Source organism: Ctenopharyngodon idella, chromosome 3, assembly GCF_019924925.1.
Source record: "Ctenopharyngodon idella isolate HZGC_01 chromosome 3, HZGC01, whole genome shotgun sequence".
Classification (NCBI taxonomy): domain Eukaryota; kingdom Metazoa; phylum Chordata; class Actinopteri; order Cypriniformes; family Xenocyprididae; genus Ctenopharyngodon; species Ctenopharyngodon idella.
The window spans coordinates 14,497,111-14,521,801 of NC_067222.1; the positions used below are offsets into that span (position 1 = coordinate 14,497,111).

Sequence of the window (24,691 nt, forward strand, 5' to 3'; positions counted from 1 at the left end):
AGCCGTTTCCTTCGTGCATTCAGTTTAACGACATTAGGTTCATCATTTCATTTATCATTCATTGGAACTGTGCGTATGCATTTAGACACTTACATTATGTGTTTGGTCCATCATTGCATTAAATGCGCGCTCTTGAATAAGGTGGGTTTTAACGTTCCTTCAACTGCTCATGTAATGTCAATGGTATGACCCATTTCCGTAAGACCTGAGTAGTTTATCTTATAGAAAATAATGGCGACGTTTCCACGCAATAAAAGCGTTGACCACGCAATGACTTGACAGCTTTATCAATGGCTTGTGCAGTGTGACTCAGGACTATTGCTATTATAATAGAGACTGTCATCTGCTCATGTGAACAACAGTGGCCGTCCTGAGGAGAGCTCAAACCTGGGCTACGGACGGATCGCGAGAGCAATCCAGTGAGAGGTAGAGATCGACCGATATGGGTTTTTCTATAACCGATGCCGATGTTTAGAGGTCAGGGTCAGCCAATGGCCGATATGTGCTGCCGATTTTTAGGGCCGATATCTTGAAGTTTTCCCCTTCATTTGCATGCTAAAATGTCACACTAATAATAAGTGGATGCACAACATTTCTAAACTTAACATCATTTATTGAACACTGACTTGATTTACATAATTTTAGAGCATTTATCAAGCTGAATTTTTCAAGTTTGTTGGAACATAAATGTAAACTTAAATATACATTTAAATAAAATAAATACAACTTTATAAATAAAAATCAATTAAAAACTTTGTCATGTTGCACAGCCTTGTATGCAAGAACAGTGCTAAACTCTTAGTGATTTCTGACATTCTTGACGGTTAACGTTAGACAGGTTTAATGAGGATAATAACTGTGCGACATATATATATATGTATATGTGTATATGTATATGTATATGTGTATATGTATATATATATATGTATATATGTATATGTGTGTGTATATATATATATATATATATATATAATATATATATATATATATATATATGTCATTGGTCGGAACACATCACTTTATTAGGCTGATGTCCATTTCGCATTACACAGTTGATGGAAACACACGCAGATGCGCATATTCTTGAGCTGAATTTTCATTAATGCAAAGTTGGATGGAAACCCGGCTATTATCTGCATCAAACCATGCTTCCGAACAAATGTCATACACTTCTGCGCAGTGGCGTAGCACAAATCCTTTGCGGAAAAGTTATGCCGGTAAAAGCTTAACCTCGGTCAGTATTCAAAGTGAAAGTAAAAGTGACGGAGCTGCCTGACGCTGCATTAACGGAGCATTTTCTCTCAGAGACGAATTTCAACATAATATGCTGGTAACGGTATATAACTGTCTTAATTTATTCCATAATTTCCTTTGTGGCCCGTACATATAGTGAAACAAATGAGAAGAATAGTATTTTGTGTTAAACAGCTTTTTTTTTTAAAGTTGGTGAAGTAGCCTAAAGCTGCTCTTAATTTTCATTTATGACTGCAGTGTTAGGAAATATTATAGACTGTTAATAATTTTAATTATAGGTCTAATTCATTGTATAATAGACCTAAAAAATGTTTAAAACATTTTCAAAGAGGAGCTGATAGCCTAATCTTTTATTATCCTCACAGCACGTCAGTTATGCAGTGATGCGCTGTGAAATTATTGCGGGGCAAATTTATTATAATATTAATTTAATAATAAAAGTAGCTTACCTAATAGTAATAATAATAGACTAGAAGAATGTAACAGGCTAACATTAATTGGAAATGCCAAATCCTCTTAACATTGCCAATATTTGTCGGAGTAACGTAGCCCTCAATCACGCTGCAGTGTTTGTCAGAGCTGCCCCAAGCACAGAGTGAAATTCTCCGACTCCGATACAGGAAAAATAAAACAGAACTTATAACATTGGGGCTAATATGTTAGCAAGCAAGCTGCTGGTAGTTTTGGACTACAGTCCTTAAAGTTAACTACAAGTAAGCGAACCTTCAACCAGCTGTAGCATTATGCCAGTTCCCGACGGTTTTATGCTATCCGTTGTTTCTTTCTCTAAGTGAAGCAACACTTCATAGTTTACTAGTAATATATAGTAAATATATGGCCATAGGACTTTGAAATATCAGAATTTAAGCCTTAGGCTACCTTTATCTCCCAGGACTGTTGTTGAATCTTCCAAAAGTTTTAATTCACATGCGGCAGCAGCACATTCCACCGCACCAATAACACAGGGCTGCCCGCGGACGTGCCTGGCTTTAAATCGGCACTACTAAACACGGATATCGGCCGATGCTGATATATTAAAAAAAGACAAATATCGGCCCGATATATATAGTGAGAGGCGCTAAAGAGTGCAGCGCATGTCTGTGAATGAGAGCTGTGAGGGCGAATTACGGCGCACAACGTCAATTCGTGCATGTAGTAATTTAACGTTTATATATTTTAAAGCACTGAATCGCTATAGAATCACGATTAATCCGATTCTTAACATTTTACATCGATTATTGACCAAAATGAACGATTCACGATTCAAAAAACATGTTTCAAGATCGATGCATATGCATTGTCAGGATTTGTAATCGATACATCGAGAAAACGAGTGAATCGATACACCCCTAAGATATCATGATTAGTTTTAACAGTATGTAACCACTGTATATCCACATGAGATATTAATTCAAAACCATCTATGTACATTTATAGCTGCATATTTATACCTGTGAATGAACTGACGCGCTACCATGGCTCAGGGGAATGACTGCCAATTCCACCAAGTGATTAAAAACATATAATTTGTATTCAGTAAAATCACTTTTAACATTTAGAAACAGACATGATCCAAAGCTTGTAGTCAGGGTTCCTGTGGATCCTTAAAAAGTCTTCAATTAGATTTTTAAAATTTTAAGGTAATAAAAAGTCTTAAAAAGCCTTATTTTTACTTATGAGAGGTCTTAAATTTTAGATGACACTTTGACTAAGACATATCTAAATCATTTACCAAATTAAAACTATCTAATTAGCATACATATTAGGGGTGTCCCTGACTACGGGTTTACATAGTTGAATCAGATTCGAATCAGATTGCCTATATTCGACTGATAGTCGAATCATATATGTTGGAGGTGGGGGGGCGGCTCTTATTTTCTTTCACACACAGCACAGACTTTCAATAACACAACTTTCTAATAAAGCGACCAAACTGCCTGTCAAGTGATAGACGAAACTGACAATGGTTTTATCTTTTTTAAACAAATGAAAGGCAATGTGGATAAACATTGACAGCCACGATGTACAGACCATCACTCAAAGATATAAAAGAAAATTAATAAAAACATTTTGGATCAATAAAACTTAAAATATATATATAAATAACTGCAGAAAGGCCACACTGCAGATAGATATGCATTTGATAAATCGGCAGATCAAATTAAATCGGCTAAATTGCCTGTGCGAGCAAGCTTTAACTGTTCTACAGCGCAACATCAATGCACCGGAAAAACAAAAATTAAAATTAATGTAATAAAAAAATTTAATAATTGTTTAATCAAACATTAATTTACAGAATTGAATTAGAACAGAATATACCGTTCAATAAATAAAAATTAAAAAGCCTAATTAAAAAAATTAAATAGTCATTATCAAGTCACAAGTGCAAAATGCCTGAATTGCAGGGGAACATATATTCAGATAGTTAAATTAGATAACCCGGAGTGATCAATAAATAAATAAAAATTAAAGAAATTATTAAAATAACGTAAGTATAGCCAGAATTGTCAACTTTGTCTTTTTTAACTGCAGAGGCAATAAACGCTAAACTGGAGTGGCAGTCTTTTTAGCTAAACATTCACAGCATCCAAAAATCAAATTAGAACCGGCTGAAATGTTTTGAAATCACTTGTACCCTACCTGATCGAAAAAATCCAGTCTTTCACGTGATCTGCCTGTGTGTACATTAGTCAGCTCGTTAGCGTTGGCCGGCAGAGACGCACCGCAGTGTTTGTCGTTGTTGAGCGTAGGACATGAGCTGTTGGCACAACTTGCATCATACGTTCTTTGGATCATCTTTTACCATTTCAAAGTGCATCCAATTCTACACTTTTGATTTTCTTATCCCAGACATTGTTAAAGATTTAATCCCTGCTGCCAAGATGCTCCTCTGTCGGTCACAGATCATGGAAGTGAAACTTAAAGGGTTAGTTCACCCAAAAATGAAAATAATGTCATTTATTACTCACCCTCATGTCGTTCCACACCCGTAAGACCTTCATTCATCTACAGAACACAAATTAAGATATTTTTGATGAAATCCGATGGCTCAGTGAGGCCTCCATAGCCAGCAATGACATTTCCTCTCTCAAGATCCATTAATGTACTAAAAACATATTTAATCAGTTCATGTGAGTACAGTGGTTCAATATTAATATTATAAAGCGATGAGAATATTTTTGGTGCGGCAAAAAACCAAAATAATGACTTATTTGAAGCTTCGGAGCATAATGAATCAGCGTGTCAAATCATGATTCGGATCGCGTGTCAAACCGCCAAACTACTGAAATCACGTGACTTTGGCGCTCCAAACCGCTGATTCGACACACTGATTCATTACGCTCTGAAGCTTCATGAAGCAGTGTTTTGAAATCGGCCATCACTATATAAGTCGTTATTTTGTTTTTTTGGCACACCAAAAATATTCTCGTTGCTTTATAATATTAATATTGAACCACTGTACTCACATGAACTGATTTAAATATGTTTTTAGTACCTTTATGGATCTTGAGAGAGGAAATGTCATTGCTCCCTATGTAGGCCTCACGGAGCCATCGGATTTAAACAAAAATATCTGATAATAGAGGTCTTACGGGTGTGGAACGGCATGAGGGTGAGTAATAAATGACATTATATTCATATTTGGGTGAACTAACCCTTTAAATCTGTCACGGGGTGGTTGGATTTATTCACGCACATTTAAAATATTTATTAAAAGCTTCTTTCTTTTCACATTTTTATTTACAGCATTATCATAATTGGCTGTATATTAAGCTATTGGGAGAGAACCGTACATCTATGTAAAATCCGCCATATCTCGTCTCATAACACCTCTGCGGAGATTCGACTGTGAGATTGGTAGTCAAATCAGGCTCCTCCTGTCGAAGCTTCGAATTGTCGACTATTCAGGGTCACCCCTAATACATATTATTATTATTATTATTATTATTATTATTATTATTTTCTTTGTGGATTTGCTTGTTCATGTGACAATTCATGGGTCTCGCAGCATTTACTGTATAACATAGGTTACTGTCTCCTGCACGTGAAAGGAAGAGAGCAGAGGAAAATGGGTAAATGTCAGTTCAGTAACCGTTGTAAGTTCATTCTTTATGTGTGTAGGGGTGTGTGATAGTATTGTCTATGATGATATCCTAATTATGTTTTAACAATGTGTGAGCTGACATTGAGTTTGTCACTCACGCTTTCACTGTGATGTATGCAGTTATATGAACTCAAAACTCAAGATACATGGGCATTTTTGCCCTGATGAGTTTTTGTCGTTTTCCCCAAATCAGAACGATGGCAAATGTGATATTTTATACAACAGTTACATGAACAATACGTTAACATTGACCCTGTTGAAAAAACAGCATATGCTGGTAAGGTAGGTTTTGAAGCTGAGATGCTGGTTTGAGCTGGTTTATGCTGGTCACGTGCTGGTCCTGGCTTAAATTTGCCAGTCAAGCAGCGCATCAGCCTGGAGAGAGCTGAAGAAAGATGACAGTACACACTTCATATGTGAATTAAGATGATAGTTGCAGTTGTTCAATAATAATTGTTCATTTATGATACAGCATGTTATTAGCTTGTACCTATCATTGTTGTTCAGTTAGGTACACTGTAAATTGTAGAAAAACAGAAAAAGGTTCTGGTAATTTTCTGCCAGGACAAGATCCGTTAAGTTGTAACCCTAAAACACAAAATGCAATGTGTAAATTATAATACAGGTAAAACACCTGAGAAAAATCAATACGGATAATTCCTTCATTTTAACACAGTACATCGTGCCCTATTTTTAACTAACTACCAATACACTGCTTCAAACTATAATTGTTCAAAATGTGTAGTTTTACTAGTTAATAAGAAAATAAGAAAATGTAGTTGTTAAAAAATGTGTAACTGTTCAATAATTCAATGTTGTATTTAAAAATAAAAATATCTGATCAAAAAGATGTTGTTTATATTACTTTTACAAATAAAATAGGTTTATATTATTATAAATACATTTATATTATAATATATTTATATTATGAACAAATCTAAATTAACAGTTGATTTCAAATCATATTTTTATGTGTATTCTACACAATAATGCAGTTTTGCGTCATGGTTACGTGATGACGTCATCTCACAACATCATTTAGCAACTTTCAGCAACAAATCCACCCGTCTTTAGCAACTTCCCTGAACATTAGTTGGCAACACTGGTTCGATTTCATTGTGTTGTGAACTTATGTTGCTTTTTTTAATTTCATTGTGTCGTGCACTACTGGGCCACCGTAGAATTCAGACTTTTTTCACACATTTTCCCTCTATTTGCTTCTTTTAGTTTAAAAGAGGATCTTTAAATAGTCAAGCTCAACTAAATCTGTAGTCTGATGTTTGTTGTGTGGATTTCAGGCTGTTCTGTTGGTCAAAACACACATTAGATTTGAGGTCGACTCATTTAATTCATTTATATCTTCATGTAGATTTCTATAATATGGTAGAATCAGAGAAAGCTGAGTTCATTACTGATATTCATAAACTGAGTAAATGAAACATTTGAGATGTTGATCAATTGATCAGTAATGCTTTGTTGTCTGATGTTGTTAGTTTTCTGTTTCTGATTTCTGATCTCTGTTTCTCTGTTTCTGTGCTGCTGCAGAACAAGTGAATGAATCAGTGGAGAAGGGAGATTATGTCCCTCTGAACTCTAATGCTGTAATACAGAAGGATGATAAAATACAGTGGAAGTTTGAAGAGAAACTCATAGTTAAAATGACTGGAGAGAACCGTGAGAACCCTCAATGGTCTGATGAATTCAGAGACCAAATGACGCTGGACTCTCGGACTGGATCTCTCATCATTCAACAAACCAGACCTGAACACGCTGGATTATATAAACTAGAGATCAAGACCAGTGATTATTCAACATTCAGACTCTTCAGGATTATCGTCTGTGGTGAGTAACACAAAGTCTTTCAGTGAAACAGCAGCAGTGTATATGACAGACCTTGTGTCAAAATATGATTATAAAAGTGTTCCAGTTGTGTTATATTAATGATGGAGAAACTCTGACCTGTTCATCATATCACTGCACTGCTGCCATAGCAGATATATACTGATGTAGAAATCAACACACTGTTTTATCAAAGCCTTAAAGCTCAAAAAGCTCATGTGGTATTTTTTCATGAAGTCAACTGTAAATACACGCAGTTACAGATTTAATCATTTTAATTGAATAATAATGAATTTATTTAGGCAAGTTTCTTATTTTTGTCTTGTTTTGTCAGACCTGGTTTCTGGTGTTTTAGACAGATCTGGTTCCTCAATGAAGCAGCTTCAGACAGTCTTCTTTCATATGCTGTTGTCTGTTCTGAAACTGTTCTTCACACAGACTGTGTTGCTTCTGTCTGCAGGATTGTTTGATCAACTTTATCAGTCACAATCCTCCTCATTATTCTTGATCATTATTGAACTGCAGTACAGTCATTATCTGATCACAAATCAAACATTCAGAACCGTTTCTTCACAGAAACTCAATTCAACACACTCATATTTCATGTCATTTGAGTGGATTTTTACTCTTAGAAACACAGACTGGAGTTCAACACAGTTTCATCAGTGAAACACACATGAGGTGTAGAGATTTATACTTACATTCAGATTTCTAGAATGAGAAGTTGAGCTCTTTTCAACTTAAAATAGAGTAAATGATATGTTTGTGATCCAGTATGTCAGGTGTGATATGTCAGTGTTTCTTCTGTTTATTTCTGCTGCTGTTGGTTTTCTGGTTCTGATTTCTCTTCTGTATTTTCCTCTGTTTCTTTGACAGATGAAGTGAAGTCAGTGTCAGTGATGGAGGGGGCGGATGTGACTCTACGTGTCAATCCTGAAATACAGAGAGGAGATAAGATATTCTGGATGTTTGGAGATGTCAACCGTCTTGTAGCTAAAAACACAGAAGATAAGTGTGAAGAAGAGTCTGAGTACAGTGATGATAGATTTAAAGATAAAGTGGATCTGAATCCTCAGACTGGAGATCTCACCATCAAGACAATCAGAGCTTTCCACACTGGAGAATACAAACTAAAGATCATCAGAAATGGCAAATCCTCATTCAAGTTATTCAATGTTACTGTTTCTGGTGAGTGAAATATTTACTTTCATTGTAATTATGATTTTATTTCAGATCAGTATTGTGTCGTTCTTAAAGGATAGTTCAGCCAAAAATGCCCTCATGTCATCCTGGACCCACAAGACTTTTATTGAATTAGATCCAAATTTTAAGAAGTGATGTGATTGATTTGAATGTGGAAATTTGAAACAAAAGTTAAGTCTTTCTTCACAAAAGATCTTCATTGTGTGAGAGCTCTCTGATGCACATTTATGAGAGAATCTCAACACAGTGGTCAGCAGTGCAGATCCTCAGGTTGTGTCGTGAGAATGTCCCTTTTATATGAACTCAGTGTTACTGGTATGATTTAGGACTTTAACGATTCATCGATGAAATTCGATTACTCGATTTTTTTATTTTTTATTTTTTTTTTTTTTTTTTAAATCCTCGATTTCAATTTGCCCGTGTCGAGTAACTGGTAAAATACCGGAGGTGGCACTTTCCACGGAGGAGAATCCATGAAACACATTATTAGACAGTTTTCTAAGGCTGCACAATATTAAACCTGTGTAAAAATAATAAAGCATAATACTATTGTCAATTTACAAAGATTATTAATTAATGAAACAAATGTGCTGCAAGTTTAATATATTTATGCTCTAGTTATTTTTATCCTCCTGAGACCCAGGAAAAAAAGTTTTTTTGAATTTAGTTTTTTTTTCACGTCATTATATTGTTTAGGGCATAAGAACCAAATTAAAATATAACATTTTTGAAAAATTATATTTTATTCATATGTTATGATATGTCCTCTGTAGTGGACACCTGGACTGAGTTGTTTAAAAAATAAAATGACATGTATAGGCAAAAACAATGGGATTTTTTTTAATCACCAATCAATTTTTAGCCTTCAGGATTGTTTTTAACCAAACTTTGTATCAAAATGATTCTCAAGTATGTTATGAAAGATATAATGGAATTAATTGAGATACCATTTTAGTTATGCAATATGTGGGTAAAATTGTCATACATGGATTTTCCCATTCAATACAATGCATCTGTATCTAATTTGCATATTAATGTGTTTTTGAGCAACATGTAATGAAAAAAGAAGTGTAATAATGGGAGTACTAATTGGCAACATTTTCATAATAATAACTAATAATCAATAGGATTATTGATATATATAATATCTTTCCCTATTCACTTGTTGTATCTCCTATTATATCTCCTGATAAACATGATTTAAGTCCTGGTGTCCTCTACAGAGGTCATGTATGAAATCAATGTCCTGTTTCGTAACAGAAAGTCATATTTTGATTTGAAACCCCATAACATTTTCCTGAGATATTGATTTATAACAAACAATTTGAAAATTAATCTGATTTAAATGATAATTATAAAATATTATCATATTTGCATAAGAATTTCCAGAAGTTGTTGTTGTCATGGCGAAACCAATAAAAATTTGGCATCTCTGCAAAGCCCTGAATGTGCTCTTTACAGGACATCCAAACTTAAAACTGTGACATGTATGATGTCAGAGAAAATCACTAAAATATGATGTCCACTACAGAGGACAGAAATCTATTCCCGGGTCCCAGGAGGATATACGTGTCTAGTGCGTCTCGTGCGGCTCCTTTCACAGTAAATGCAGCTTCACGTGAACTGTTATACATGAGTGGAGCGTCTCAAACTCCATCTCTGAATATGCTGTGAGCTTAAATTGCTTTTAAGGTTTAATCAGATTTGTAAGGTAAGTCGTCAGTAAACCTTAGCAACGTTATACAGTATGTTTAATGATTAATGATTAATTGAACATTTTAAAATAAATGTTGTAAGCCAATATTAAACAAGGATTAGATCGCGTTGTAAAATCGTCAGGCCACTCTCGCCCTCTGCAGGCGTTTGTTATAATACATAAAGAACATTAGTTGTACAATTCAATACATTATGTATTTTGACAGTTTTGTTCAATAAAACCATACAATTAATTGCTTTTGATACTTTACTTGAATCAATTATTATTGTGTTATTGCTATTATATATTTTAAGCCATATGTGTGAGTGAATGTGTTTTGTTGTGTAAAAAGGGTGGGGGTTGGGGGGGGGTGGGGGTGATTACTCCAGTAATCATTAGAATAATTGAACGATTACTCGATTACCAAATGAATCGTTAGCTACAGCCCTAGTATGACTTGTATGACTGACTTTCTTTCTATGGAGCACTAAAGTGTTTTTCCTTCCATGTCATGGTGTCCAATGTTGTTTGGACCCAAACATTTTTCAGAATATCTTCTTTTGTTTCACAGAAGAAAGTCATACAGGTTTGGAATGACATGAATGAACTATCCATTTAAAGTCCCCGTGAACCGGAAGTTGTAAAAGACTTTTCTCCAGTGTTGTGACATATTCCCAAGTTAAGGGAATATTGAATAGAGGGCAGGGTTTTACTTTAGCGCTCCTCCTCTCCATCTGTCGCTCATATCAGACTAACGGTTGGAGTGGTTTAAGCGTTTTATACTTTTCAGATTTTGATTAAAGATTACCACAACAAACTATTTTTTTCTGAGTATTAACTTGCATGGATTAATTGTTCACCACAAGACTAGTAATATGCACTAACAAAGGAAATAGGGTCAATTTTGATTTCATGACGACTTTAAGCACATATCAGAACATGGTGCTGTGAGACACACTAATCCATTACATCCAGTTCTAATCCATCCATTTAAGAGTTCAGGGGTCGTATTCACAAAACGTCTTAAGGAGAAAAGAAAGAAAAAAAATCATACAGGCTTGCGAACACAACCATGCACATGCAAACAATACACTTTTCACTCATACACGCACACACGTTAATTAATTTATTTTTTATTTTAGATTTTTTATTGTATTGACAGCTCAGCTGTATGTGGACACCTTTTGAGTAGAAATCCATAATGCATTTTTTTTTTTTTTTTGCAAATAAAACTCCCATAGTCCATAACTACTGTAGTTATAACTTATTTTAATATAAATTCAGTTAAATCATCAAACATTTGTATGACTTGCCAGTGACTTGTTTGACCCAAGCTACGACTTGACTTGACTTGCTTGATTCTAACAAAAAATTGACTTGGACTTGCTTGAGACTTGAAGGTTAAGACTTGAGACTTACTTGTGACTTGAACATGTGTGACTTACTCCCACCTCTGCTGATCAGTGAGTCACTTTTAAGTGACCATGAAATAAAAATTCCCTCCATCTGTTTTCTGAATGCATGTTATTGATCTTATTGTGAGTAATTTATAGGTTATTTATTTCTTGACCTTGTAATTTTTAATCAAAATACCATAACCCGTCTTCCAGTGAAACTGCTGACTTCTCTCTGGTGATGAATGCAGGACATTTAACTCACTCACATCCTGTTCCTGCAAGCTTTTATACACTTCACTTACTCGTCTAGTGTGAAACAGGCTAATGTTTGTTTGCTATCTGCCCTGTGATCGACAATGAAAGTTTTTCTGGCAGTTTTGGAATGAGCAGAGGAACATGTCAGATGCTCTTTGAGCAAATTATTGTTTGTTTGAGGTGAATTCTACGGTGGCCCAGTAGTGCAGAACACAACGAAATTTAAAAAGCAAACATAAGTTCACAATACAACGAAATCAAGCCACACAACGGAATAAAGCCACAACACAACGAAAATGCTCCCAGCCACTAGGGGGCTTTCAGAGCTCAGTAAAGTTAGTTGTCCTTGCCACTGTTCTACAGAGTCGGCAGTTTTACAAAGATATCAATACCATGATTAGTTTTAACAGTATGTAACCACTGTATATCCACATGAAATATTCATTCAAAACCATCTACCTCCATTATAGCTGCATATTTATACCTGTGAAAGAATTGACGCGCTACCATGGCTCATGGGGACGACTGCCATTTCCACCAAGTGATTAAAAACATATAATTTGTATTCATGAAAATTACTTTTAACATTTAGAAACATGTTCATGTTCAAATTCCAAAGCTTGTATAGGTTCCTATTGGTAAGACTGACTTACTACAGGTGACATTTTGCCAACACAAACTAATTATAGACAATAGCAGCAACACTTGTGATGTTAAAGGGTCAAGAATAAACATAAAATGGAGCTAAAAAATCAATACTTTATTTTGCCAACACGTTTCAGCACAGAGGCCTTAATCAGGGCTAAAATGTCACAGGTGTGTGTAGGTTCCTTTAAATACAGACAGAATTCAAACTTACAAAGAACCAATGAAAAAACTGCATATAATATCATCCACCAATCACAACACTTTAAAAGTACATAATCACACATCAACCAATGATTTCCTTACATCAAACACTGCTGAGGAAAAGAAAATATATATACCATGCACACCTTCATTGAAAACTTTTATAAAAATGTACAAAAAATACAAAAAAATAGTATAAAATATTTTTGTGTATGTATGTAGATAACAACAATCATGTTCTTTTATAAACAGATACAATATATACCCTTGTTTAAAAGGCCTTAAAATATATATATACACAATGCACATCTTTTTGAAGAACATTTCTATAAAAATTCTTTTAAGACCAATTCTTCATTAATCCCAGTAGGGAACAGACTTTTTAAATTAAAAATCCAAAAAGCCTCCCTTCTTTTTCTCATTAAGTCAATGTGATCTCCTCTTAGTGGAATTTTTATATGTTCATTGCCAAAGAATAAAAAGGAAGACATGGATGATTACATCCTTTAAAATGTTTTGCTCCTGGTTTTATATCACCTCTTTTAATAGAGCTCCTGTGTTCTGTAATGCGGTCCCTCAGTATCCCCTCACTGCAGAGCACTTGAGATCCAGGGGGCGGAGTTGGGTAGGTTAAGGGATATGTAAAGTGGGAGGAGTTGGATCTAGACCCCACCCCCTGGATCTTGTGTTCTGCAGTGAGGACCATCTCCCCTTAAGCGTCGAGATGTTTCTCCAACATACACTTTTTTTACAAGGACACTGAATTAAATATTTGACATTTTTGCTGTTACATGTAATAAATCTTTCAATATGTATATATCGTTTTTGTAAACAGGATGTTCAAAACATTTAATATTCCTGGTGTATTGGCAACTGATGCAATTACCACATTTAAAATTTCCAAGAGGGATTGTTCCTGTGAGGGTCTTGATTGTGGGTTTCTTTGGGGAACTAATTTATCCTTAATAGCTCTGGCTCTTTTGTGAGCAATAAGTGGAGGATCTTGAAATGTATCTTTTAGAGATGGATCGTCTTGTAAAATATGCCAATATTTTCCACCACCTTACCTATATTGAAAGTTTTAGGAGCATATATAGTGCAATATATAATACTGACCCTGAAGATGTCTTCTTGCATTTGTTAGAATTTAGACAATCTTCACAACTTCTAACTTGTACTCTTTGTTCATAAGAGAGCCACTTTTCATTATAACCTCTCTCTTTAAATTTTGATAACATTTGACATTTTTCCATTTCATATTCTTCACTATTTTCACAAATACGTTTTATTCTCGTAAGTTGACTTATTGGTAAGCTTCTTTTTAAAGAGATAGGATGAAAACTTTGACCGTGTAACAATGTGTTCCTATCTGTTGGTTTCGTATATAAGAATGAAGTGAGGTTTTTACCATATTTAAACAAGTATATCCAAGAAATTTATTTTTTTCCATGTTAAAAGTTAAAGAAAATTTTAAACCACCAAGATTCATATTCAGAAATTGTAAAAATTCATGAAGAATGGTAACTTGTCCTTTCCAGAGCAGAAACACATCATCAATATATCTTTTCCAGGAATGTATGGTAAGAAATGGTTGTTCTTTTCATATTAAACACTTTCTTCAAGTAAACCTACAAAAAGGCAAGCAAAACTGGGCGTCTTCCTTCTTATTCTTTGGCATTGAACATATAAAAATTCCACTAAGAGGAGATCACATTGACTTAATTAGAAAAAGAAGGGAGGCTTTTTGGATTTTTTATTTAAAAAGTCTGTTCCCTACTGGGATTAATGAAGAATTGGTCTTAAAAGAATTTTTATAGAAATGTTCTTCAAAAAGATGTGCATTGTGTATATATATTTTAAGGCCTTTTAAACAAGGGTATATATTGTATCTGTTTATAAAAGAACATGATCTTTGTTATCTACATACATACACAAAAATATTTTATACTATTTTTTTGTATTTTTTGTACATTTTTATAAGTTTTCAATGAAGGTGTGCATGGTATATATTTTCTTTTCCTCAGCAGTGTTTGATGTAAGGAAATCATTGGTTGATGTGTGATTATGTACTTTTAAAGTGTTGTGATTGGTGGATGATATGGTCATGGTTACGTGATGACGTCATCTCACAACATCATTTAGCAACTTTCAGCAACAAATTCACCCGTCTTTAGCAACTTCCCTGAACATTAGTTGGCAACACTGGTTCGATTTCGTTGTGTTGTGAACTTATGTTTGCTTTTTTAATTTCGTTGTGTTGTGTACTACTGGGCCACCGTAGAATTCAGACTTTTTTCACACATTTTTTGCTGCTTTTAGTTTAAAAGAGGATCTTTAAATAGTCAAGCTCAACAAAATCTGTAGTCTGATGTTTGTTGTGTGGATTTCAGGCTGTTCTGTTGGTCAAAACACACATTAGATTTGAGGTCGACTCATTTAATTCATTTATATCTTCATGTAGATTTCTATAATATGGCAGTATCAGAGAAAGCTGAGTTCATTACTGATATTCATAAACTGAGTAAATGAAACATTTGAGATGTTGATCAATTGATCAGTAATGCTTTGTTGTCTGATGTTGTTGGTTTTCTGTTTCTAATTTCTGATCTCTATTTCTCTGTTTCTGTGCTGCTGCAACACTTCAAGTGTATAAATCAGTGCTGAAGGGAGATTCTGTCACTCTGAACTCTAATGCTGTAATACAGAAGGATGATAAAATACAGTGGAAGTTTGAAGAGAAACTCATAGCTGAAATGACTGGAGAGAACCGTGAGAAACCTCAATGGTCTGATGAATTCAGAGACCAAATTAAGCTGGACCCTCTGACTGGATCTCTCATCATTCAACAAACCAAACCTGAACACTCTGGATTATATAAACTAGAGATCAAGACCAGTGATTATTCAACATCCAGACTCTTCAGGATTATGGTCTTTGGTGAGTAACACAAAGTCTTTCAGTGAAACAGCAGCAGTGTATATGACAGACCTTGTGTCAAAATATGATTATAAAAGTGTTCCAGTTGTGTTATATTAATGATGGAGAAACTCTGACCTGTTCATCATATCACTGCACTGCTGCCATAGCAGATATATACTGATGTAGAAATCAACACACTGTTATGTCAGGAACAAGACCTTCTAGTGGGATTAATGTACAGAGTTAAATCATTAAAATGTGTGTCTAACTATTTTATCAAAGCTGTAAGACTCAAAAAGGTCATGTGGTATTTTTTCATGAAGTCAACTGTAAATACAGGCAGTTGCAGATTAATTCATTTTAATTGAATAATAATTAGTTGCTTATTGTTGTCTTGTTTTGTCAGACCTGGTTTCTGGTGTTTTAGACAGATCTGGTTCCTCAATGAAGCAGCTTCAGACAGTCTTCTTTCATATGCTGTTGTCTGTTCTGAAACTGTTCTTCACACAGACTGTGTTGCTTCTGTCTGCAGGATTGTTTGATCAACTTTATCAGTCACAATCCTCCTCATTATTCCTGATCATTATTGAACTGCAGTACAGTCATTATCTGATCACAAATCAAACATTCACAACCGTTTCTTCACACAAACTCAATTCAACACACTCATATTTCATGTCATTTGAGTGGATTTTTACTCTTAGAAACACAGACTGGAGTTCAACACAGTTTCATCAGTGAAACACACATGAGGTGTAGAGATTTATACTTACATTCAGATTTCTAGAATGAGAAGTTGAGCTCTTTTCAACTTAAAATAGAGTAAATGATATGTTTGTGATCCAGTATGTCAGGTGTGATATGTCAGTGTTTCTTCTGTTTATTTCTGCTGCTGTTGGTTTTCTGGTTCTGATTTCTGTTTGTATTTTTCTCTGTTTCTTTGACAGATGAAGAGAAGTCAGTGTCAGTGATGGAGGGGGCGGATGTGACTCTACGTGTCGATCCTGAAATACAGACAGGAGATGAGATATTCTGGATGTTTGGAGATGACAACAGTCCTATAGCTAAAAACACAGAAGAGAAGTGTGAAGAAGAGTCTGAGTACAGTGATGTTAGATTTAAAGATAAAGTGGATCTGAATCGTCAGACTGGAGATCTCACCATCAAGAAAACTGAAACTGACCACACTGGAGAATACAAACTAAAGATCATCAGAAATGGCAAATCCTCATTCAAGTTATTCAATGTTACTGTTTCTGGTGAGTGCAGTATTTACTTTCATTGTAATTATAATTTTATTTTAGATCAGTATTGTGTCGTTCTTAAAGGATAGTTCAGCCAAAAATGCCCTCATGTCGTCCCGAACCCACAAGACTTTTATTGAATTAGATCCAAATTTTAAGAAGTGATGTGATTGATTTGAATGTGGAAATTTGAAACAAAAGTTAAGTCTTTCTTCACAAAAGATCTTCATTGTGTGAGAGCTCTCTGATGCACATTTATGAGAGAATCTCAACACAGTGGTCAGCAGTGCAGATCCTCAGGTTGTGTCATCATTGTATCAATGTCCACTTTTATATGAACTCAAAAAGTCAGTCATACAAGTCATACCAGTAACACTTTCTATGGAGCACTAAAGTGTTTTTCATTTCTTCCATATAATCGTGTCCAATGTTGTTTGGACCCAAACATTTTTCATAATATATTTTGTTTCACAGAAGAAAGTCATACAGGTTTGGAATGACATGAATGAACTATCCATTTAAGCACAAATATCAACATGGTGCTGAGAGACACACTAATCCATTACATCCAGTTCTAATCCATCCATTTAAGAGTTCAGGGGTCGTGTTCACAAAACATCCTAAGGCTAAAAGTAGCTCCTAACTTGCCGATTTAGGAGAATCTCTTAAAAAATAATGGGTCTGCCAGTCCTCTTTTTTTGCTCTAAGAGTATTTCACAAAGTATTTTGGCGCTAAAACTAGCTCCTAAATCTGTGAAACATTAGGAGTAGTCAAGAGGACCCCTGACTCACTAAGACTAAATCACAATCAATCCTAAAATGGCTGTTGCTGGTTGTCTGCCTCAGCAATATATATATATATATAATTATATACCTCCTCTTGAGCTGATTAGATAGACCGTTTGAACGTGCTCCTCCTGAACTTTGTTTGTAAAACATCATTTGTCATTTTAATTCTGCAGTCTCTAGAGATGCAGACATGTTAAGAGGCTGACAATTAGCTGAACACATACTAGTTTATTCAGTGACACTTAGCCTACATTTTAAAACCTTTATTTGAATATGGCAACATGATACCTCGTTCTACAATATTTATCTGATTAAATCACTGACAGAGACTCCTCCCTTATCAGCCAATCATAGTTAGTAAGCATGTTGACATGATCCATAGCAACAAGGTCGACCCCGCCCTTTCTCTTATCTTAAAGGGATAGTTCACCCAAAACTGAAAATTTGATGTTTATCTGCTTACCCACAGGGCATCCAAGATGTAGGTGACTTTGTTTCTTCAGTAGAACACAAATGATGATTTTTAACTCCAACCGTTGCGGTCTGTCAGTCATATAATGTGTGTCAACTCCATCTATAAGAGTCAAAAAAACATGCACAGACAAATCCAAATTAAACCCTGCAGCTCATGACGACACATTGATGTCCTAAGACACGAAACGATCGCTTTGTGCAAGAAACTGAACAGTATTTATATAATTTTTTACCTCTAATACACCACTGTGTCCAACTGCCTTGAGCGCACGCACGGCATCCGGTGTGTGAGGTGTGAAGTGGAGCAGTGTGCAGTTATATGCCCTCAAAATTCAAGATACACAGGCATTTTTGCCCTGATGAGTTTTTGTCTTATAATTATATCATATGATGTAGTTATACAATCTCACACGATAAAGTCCAGTTTTCCCCAAATCAGAACAATTGCAAATGTGATTTTATACAAAAGTTAAATGAGCAATACGTTAACATTGACCCTGTTGAAAAAACAGCATATGCTGGTAAGGTAGGTTTTGAAGCTGGGATGCTGGTTTGAGCTGGTTTATGCTGGTCCTGGCTTAAATTTGACTTTAAAAAATGTGCAGCATCTCTGTGTAGTAGGTTCCTATTGGTAAGACTGACTTACTACAGGTGAAATTTTGCCAACACACACAGGGAGGTACAGTTTCACCTTTAGTAAGTTAGTCTTACCAATAGACCTTTATCACAGTGGAATTGATTACCAGAAACATTGTTGCCAACTTAGCAATTTTGTTGCTAGATTTAACAACTTTTCAGACTACCTTAGCAAAGCACCTAAAGCACCTAGCAACAAATTGAGCTTTTTTTTTTTATTTATTTGGCAACTTTTATCATCTTTTGAAAAGTGACAAACAATCTAAAGTACACAAAAAGAGGAAACCACTGAACAGCAGCCAGTCAAGCAGCACATCAGCCTGGAGAGAGCTGAAGAAAGATGACAGTACACACTTCATATGTGAATTAAGATGATAGTTGCAGTTGTTCAATAATAATTGTTCATTTATGATACAGCATGTTATTAGCTTGTGCCTATAATTGTTGTTCAGTTAGGTACACTGTAAATTGTAGAAAAACAGAAAAGTTGTAACCCTAAAACACAAAATACAATGTGTAAATTATAATACAGGTAAAACACCTGAGAAAAATCAATATGGATAATTCCTTCATATTAACACAGTACATTGTGCCCTATTTTTAACTAACTACCAATACACTGCTTCAAACTATAATTGTTCAAAATGTGTAGTTTTACTAGTTAATAAGAAAATAAGAAAATGTAATTGTTCAAAAATGTGTAACTGTTCAATAATTCAATGTTGTATTTAAAAATAAAAATATCTGATCAAAAAGATGTTGTTTATATTACTTTTACAAATAAAATAGGTTTATATTATTATAAATATATATTATAATATTTACATTACGAACAAATCTAAATTAACAGTTGATTTCAAATCATATTTTTATGTGTATTCTACACAATAATGCAGTTTTGCGTCATGGTTACGTGATGACGTCATCTCACAACATCATTTAGCAACTTTCAGCAACAAATCCACCCGTCTTTAGCAACTTCCCTGAACATTAGTTGGCAACACTGGTTCAATTTCATTGTGTTGTGAACTTATGTTTGCTTTTTTAATTTCGTTGTGTTGTGTACTACTGGGCCACCGTAGAATTCAGACTTTTTTTCACACATTTTTTCCTTCTATTTGCTTCTTTTAGGGTGCATTTACACTTGTAGTTCTGTTCGTTTGGTTCATTTGGTCTGGACCAAAAAGAAAAAAAACATTTAGTCCTGCTCCGATTAGCGTTCAGATTGGCAATTTTATCACCGAACCTAAAGGCATAGGGATACATTCACAACGTGATTGGTCGGATTTTATGACGTATTGCCTATTTTGAGACGGAACTTACCGAACATCCAAAACAATGCTGTGCTGAGGTAAATGCGCCTGTTGTGTGTGCGTAGCCTGCATATGATGGTATTTTGGCCAGCTGGGAACTCGTGAAGAGCTTGTAAAATGTGTAAAGTAGTCAAAACAGCGGTGGGAATCCATCCGTCACACACAAATGATCTGCTGCGTGGAGACGCGCGTCTGATGCCTGTCATGGGCAAACTCGCGACTATGACAAGAAAAATCGACATGCGTGAGGATTCTGTCCTTTTTAGGGTCTCATCTTCCTGTTTTTGGTTCGTTTACATGTCTTTGGTTCATGTTGTGTTCATATATCATTCGAACCGCACCAGAGTTCGTTTGGAAGTGGACCGAGACCCATCTTTTCAGCGGTCTCGGTCCGCTTGTTTGGTGCGCACCAGGGTTCGTATGGCAGCGTTCACACATGCTCAAATGAACCGCACTAACAGAGCAATCGCACCAGGGTTCGTTTTATTCGAACCAAACATGACAAGTGTGAACGCAACCTTAGTGTAAAAGAAAATCTTTAAAAAAATCAAGATCAACAAAATTTGTATGTCTGATGTTTGTTGTGTGTATTGCAGTGTTAATTTTGATTTTCAGATGAAAATGCTCCTTAGTCTTAGTCACATTTTAGTCATTTTTGTCTTTCATATTTTAGTCTAGTTTTAGTTGACAAAAAGTCATCATTTTTGTCAAGTCTTAGTCATTACTTTTAGTCAAGCTACAGTTACCAACAATAATTTTGATAGCTATTTTCTCTTTAGACCAATTCATTCAAGCTTATGAAAAATTTGACTCAAGGTTGTATTGACATTGCACTCTTAGCAGTAGCACTTGTGCAAATCTACAGATCCCTTTTCAGTGGTTCTCAAACTTTCTAGAGTGTCGTACCCCCTGAGGGATGTAGCAAATTAGCTCAAAATAAATAGGAATAATTAATCATAACTAGTTATAATTAATTATAAATATTTGGATCAGTTAACAAAATTAACTTAATGTAATAAAATTAATATTACAATCAATTAACCTGTTGTCCAATGAACACAGTGTTAATTGTTTATAAATTCTAAGAAATGTTCATTTCCAGGTTATGGGAAATAACAATCTTACTGTACAGTACTACTCAGAGCATGTAGTCAGGATCTGCATGATTAGGGACTCCAGTATATGAGCATGAAACATGGACAACTTTACATGTGACATGAACAAGACTTTATTAACTAGACTAAACACTTAACTACTCTAACATTCACACACACACATGCATACAGTTTACCAAGAGAAAGAGAGAGCTAAAGCAGAGTACAGGAAATCAAGAAGTTACAGCATTGTTTGAAATTCAGCAGATCAACAGCCTTGAGCAAACCATCAGTTTAGTTCTAACACACCCTTCTTTAAAAGGGGTAAGGATACTCAATGTATCAGATAATGAGACTAAGTTTCATACTTGCATGTCTCTCCAAGTTGAATTAAAACTGTCTAGTTCTGCCTGTGTGTTAGCTACGTTTGGGATGCTAGTTGCAGTTTTAGGGGGATAGGTTCACAGAACTTCGATAGAGTGAGTTTATGGGTAATTCATTAAATATAATGAATAATTAAGTGTCTGATTGGTCCAGACGCTATAGGGATTTAACATCCTTCTGTGTACCCTCTCTTTTCCACTTAGACTGCAGTTACACATTTCCATTAAGGGACAATATTTGCCCTCTTAAATCGATTTTTCCAGTGCATTTTTTACCTTTATAAATATCTTTATAAAATAAATAATGCTTAAAACAATTCAATAAATACAATGATGATAAAAACAAAGTGATACTTTTAAATATTACATTAAAACCACCAGTAGTCACTGTTTTTATGAGTGAATCAAGTCATTCATTCTTTCAGTATCAAAGCAAGCGGCTGTATTTATGAATGGATCATTGAATCGTTGACGATTCGTTCAAAGCCACAGATTCGTTCACGAAACACAGCTTGTTTGCTGCAGTTCTGCTGTGGCTTTCGTTGCAAAATAGAGCAAAAATACTGACAATACTGTTTAAAATGTACATCACTTAATATTACCCTTTTGTTTGTTGAACTGTTGTAGAAAATCAATGTCACATTTGAAATTGTGTGGATATTCGGGAAACATTGCATTCTTGCTTGTATAATATGATCAAAATTAAAAACAATAACTCACCAAAGAGTATCTTTTTGTATCCAAGAGAGATTTAATCTTAAATCTATATGCAGTCTGTCTATATTTGTTCTCCATGCTAGTAAATGTTAAATCCACACTTTCACAAAGTGAGTTATACTGTCGAGAACAGCAGCGCGATACTGCCGTGGTTGCTGTCAGTTTTGACTGCGAAAGATGAGGTCATTTGACTGAATGTCGTGTATTTACAGAATTAAACCTGCTAGAAAAACATGTTCAGTTTTTATGTTATTTTAACTCAACATTTTGTTCGCGTACGTCAGTTTGAGAGCCATTTAAAGGGATTCTTAAAGGGATTGTTCAGCCAAAAATTCCCTCGTGTCGTCCCGAACCCACAAGACTTTTATTCATAACAAGATTTCTGTCCATCCATTAAAAGTCTGGGGAAACAAAGCTTCAAATCTCCAAAAAAAAAAAAAAACAAACAACAAAAACCACTCCCTGTTCACATGAGAGTGGACGGCAGTGCAGCTCCTCAGGTTTATATCGTGATAATGTCCCCTTTTGTATACATTGGGTATGAATTTCTATGGACCACTAAAGTTTTTTTTATTTTCTTCCATATAATGGTGTCCAATGTTGTTTGGACCAAACATTTTTCAAAATATTTTCTTTTGTTCTTTGCTCCATATCACTTTGCCAAATGTTTTCAGTTATTTCAGTAATTCCTTACAGCCTTCATCCGCAATAGAAACAAAACCCACAACGACACCGACCAAGCTAATAAATATAGTAAACAAGAGAATGAAAACGACAAATTATTGTCATGGTTTTGCCACAATACATTTTATTGTGTCCTGAAAGCATATACTCACTCTCTCTCTTTCAAACACACACATACAGTACGGACACACACTCACACAGAAACGTGTTGTCAGCGCTGCTCTGACAAATCAGTAAAATAGTTTAGCAACTTAAAAGCTTCATGACATTTCTCACCAGTGAGGTAATAACTGTGTGGTTCTTGAGGTAGATAAACTTACAGTTTCACTATTAGTAGAGACACTGCTGCCGTGAGAGACACACAGACTCAGGTAGGCTAATTCTGTCTCTCACTGTGTTAATAACTGTATTATATTCTGCTATCAAGGCTCAAGCCTCTGTTACTAGCTCTGAAATGACATTTTGGAATTAGCATCGGAGACTTGGGATGAGATGCGTAAGAAATTAGAGTGTTTTAAGGAAAAAACCTGACAAATGTCTTGAAATAACATCAGAACAGTGTCTTGAGGTGTGGTAACTGTAGTATAAGTGGAATAATTGACTCTGAGCTGTTAAATTATTATTCATGTTATTCATTATTCATCTGTTTCAAATAGCTTCCACTTGTGAATAATCTTCCTTCTTCCTGCTTTTATAGAGGTGATCACATGTTAATCAATGATTCACAATGATTCACATCAGTTAATCAAAGGCATTTGATAGCAGCACCTGACCATTACTTTCCCTGATTCCTATGTTACAGTAAGAGTGTTCTTAGTTTTTCCCCCATGGCTTTTTCATTTTTTCCTAGTTTTTGTTAAAGGCACACTATGTAGTTTTCGCCTCTAGAGGTCGCTCATTCAAAACAAAGGTGTAGCTTTATGACTCTTTGATTTCACTGAATCATGGGAGGTGTTGTCTTGACGTCTACAGCTGGTGGATAAGAATCGGGATGAGACTCGGGCAGAAATCATGTTCATGGATGAGCTAATGTATTAAAGACTTATTAACGTTACTGTAGTATGAAGCAGGGTGTGAATGAAAGCCGTTGAGGCGGAACGAGGACACTGGAGCGATTGCTAATGAGAGACGAGTGTGACACACGTCTCGAGAGCAGTGGAGCTTTTATTATGCTGCAGTTGTCACTTCTGCTTCTTCCGGTCATGTGTATGTGTGATAACGCAGCGCTGTTTATCATATTAGACACATTTGTGTGTTAAAGGTTGTTATAATGTTACACTATGTTCGCTCGGCGGCTGTTATGAGACACTTGTTACACACTGCAGTAAGAGATCAATGTTAGTCATGGAAAAACATGGTACTCGCAGTAAATCAAGAAATCAAGATAAGACTCACTGTGTTGAGCTATATAACAATGAGTTTTCTGTCAATGAATGTATCCAAACAAACAGTTGCTCACCTGACTAATAAAACACAGAATATATTAAAGCATCTCTGGTGTTTCCATGGTTTCTACAAATAAATATCCTCTGAAACCAAGGGTAACGCGGGTATGATGTCATTGGTAGGCGACGTACGGACACGCTTATTTCTCTGGATTTAAACATTCTTGGAAACATTTGGGATAATGTACACGAGTCAACAAAATATACAACACTGTTCTAGTGGTTTTTGGGATATTTTAATCTAAAAATCTTACATATTGTGCTTTTAAATAAATAATGACAGTGTGATGTGTCATGTGGTGTTGTTCATCTGAGGCTTTATTTTCCAAATTTTAGTACTTACCAAAGACCAGATGATTTTTTTTATTTTTTATTATGTCCCAATATGGAAAACT

The 24,691-nt window shown here is 35.1% G+C and overlaps 1 protein-coding gene across 7 annotated transcripts in view; it reads left to right on the plus strand.

The window, feature by feature from the left end:
* The window catches only part of LOC127508049 (uncharacterized), a 422,397-nt gene that overhangs the window by 33,242 nt on the left and 364,464 nt on the right, over positions 1–24,691 (plus strand). For 3 of the 7 annotated variants that reach the window (XM_051885588.1, XM_051885590.1, XM_051885591.1), the window contains 4 exons: positions 6,905–7,201; positions 8,075–8,386; positions 15,245–15,535; positions 16,465–16,776. In XM_051885588.1, the coding sequence (XP_051741548.1) occupies positions 6,905–7,201; positions 8,075–8,386; positions 15,245–15,535; positions 16,465–16,776 (1,212 nt within the window). The remainder of the gene's footprint in view (positions 1–6,904; positions 7,202–8,074; positions 8,387–15,244; positions 15,536–16,464; positions 16,777–24,691) is intronic. The other 4 variants (XM_051885589.1, XM_051885593.1, XM_051885592.1 and 1 more) reach the window with 2 other exon arrangements.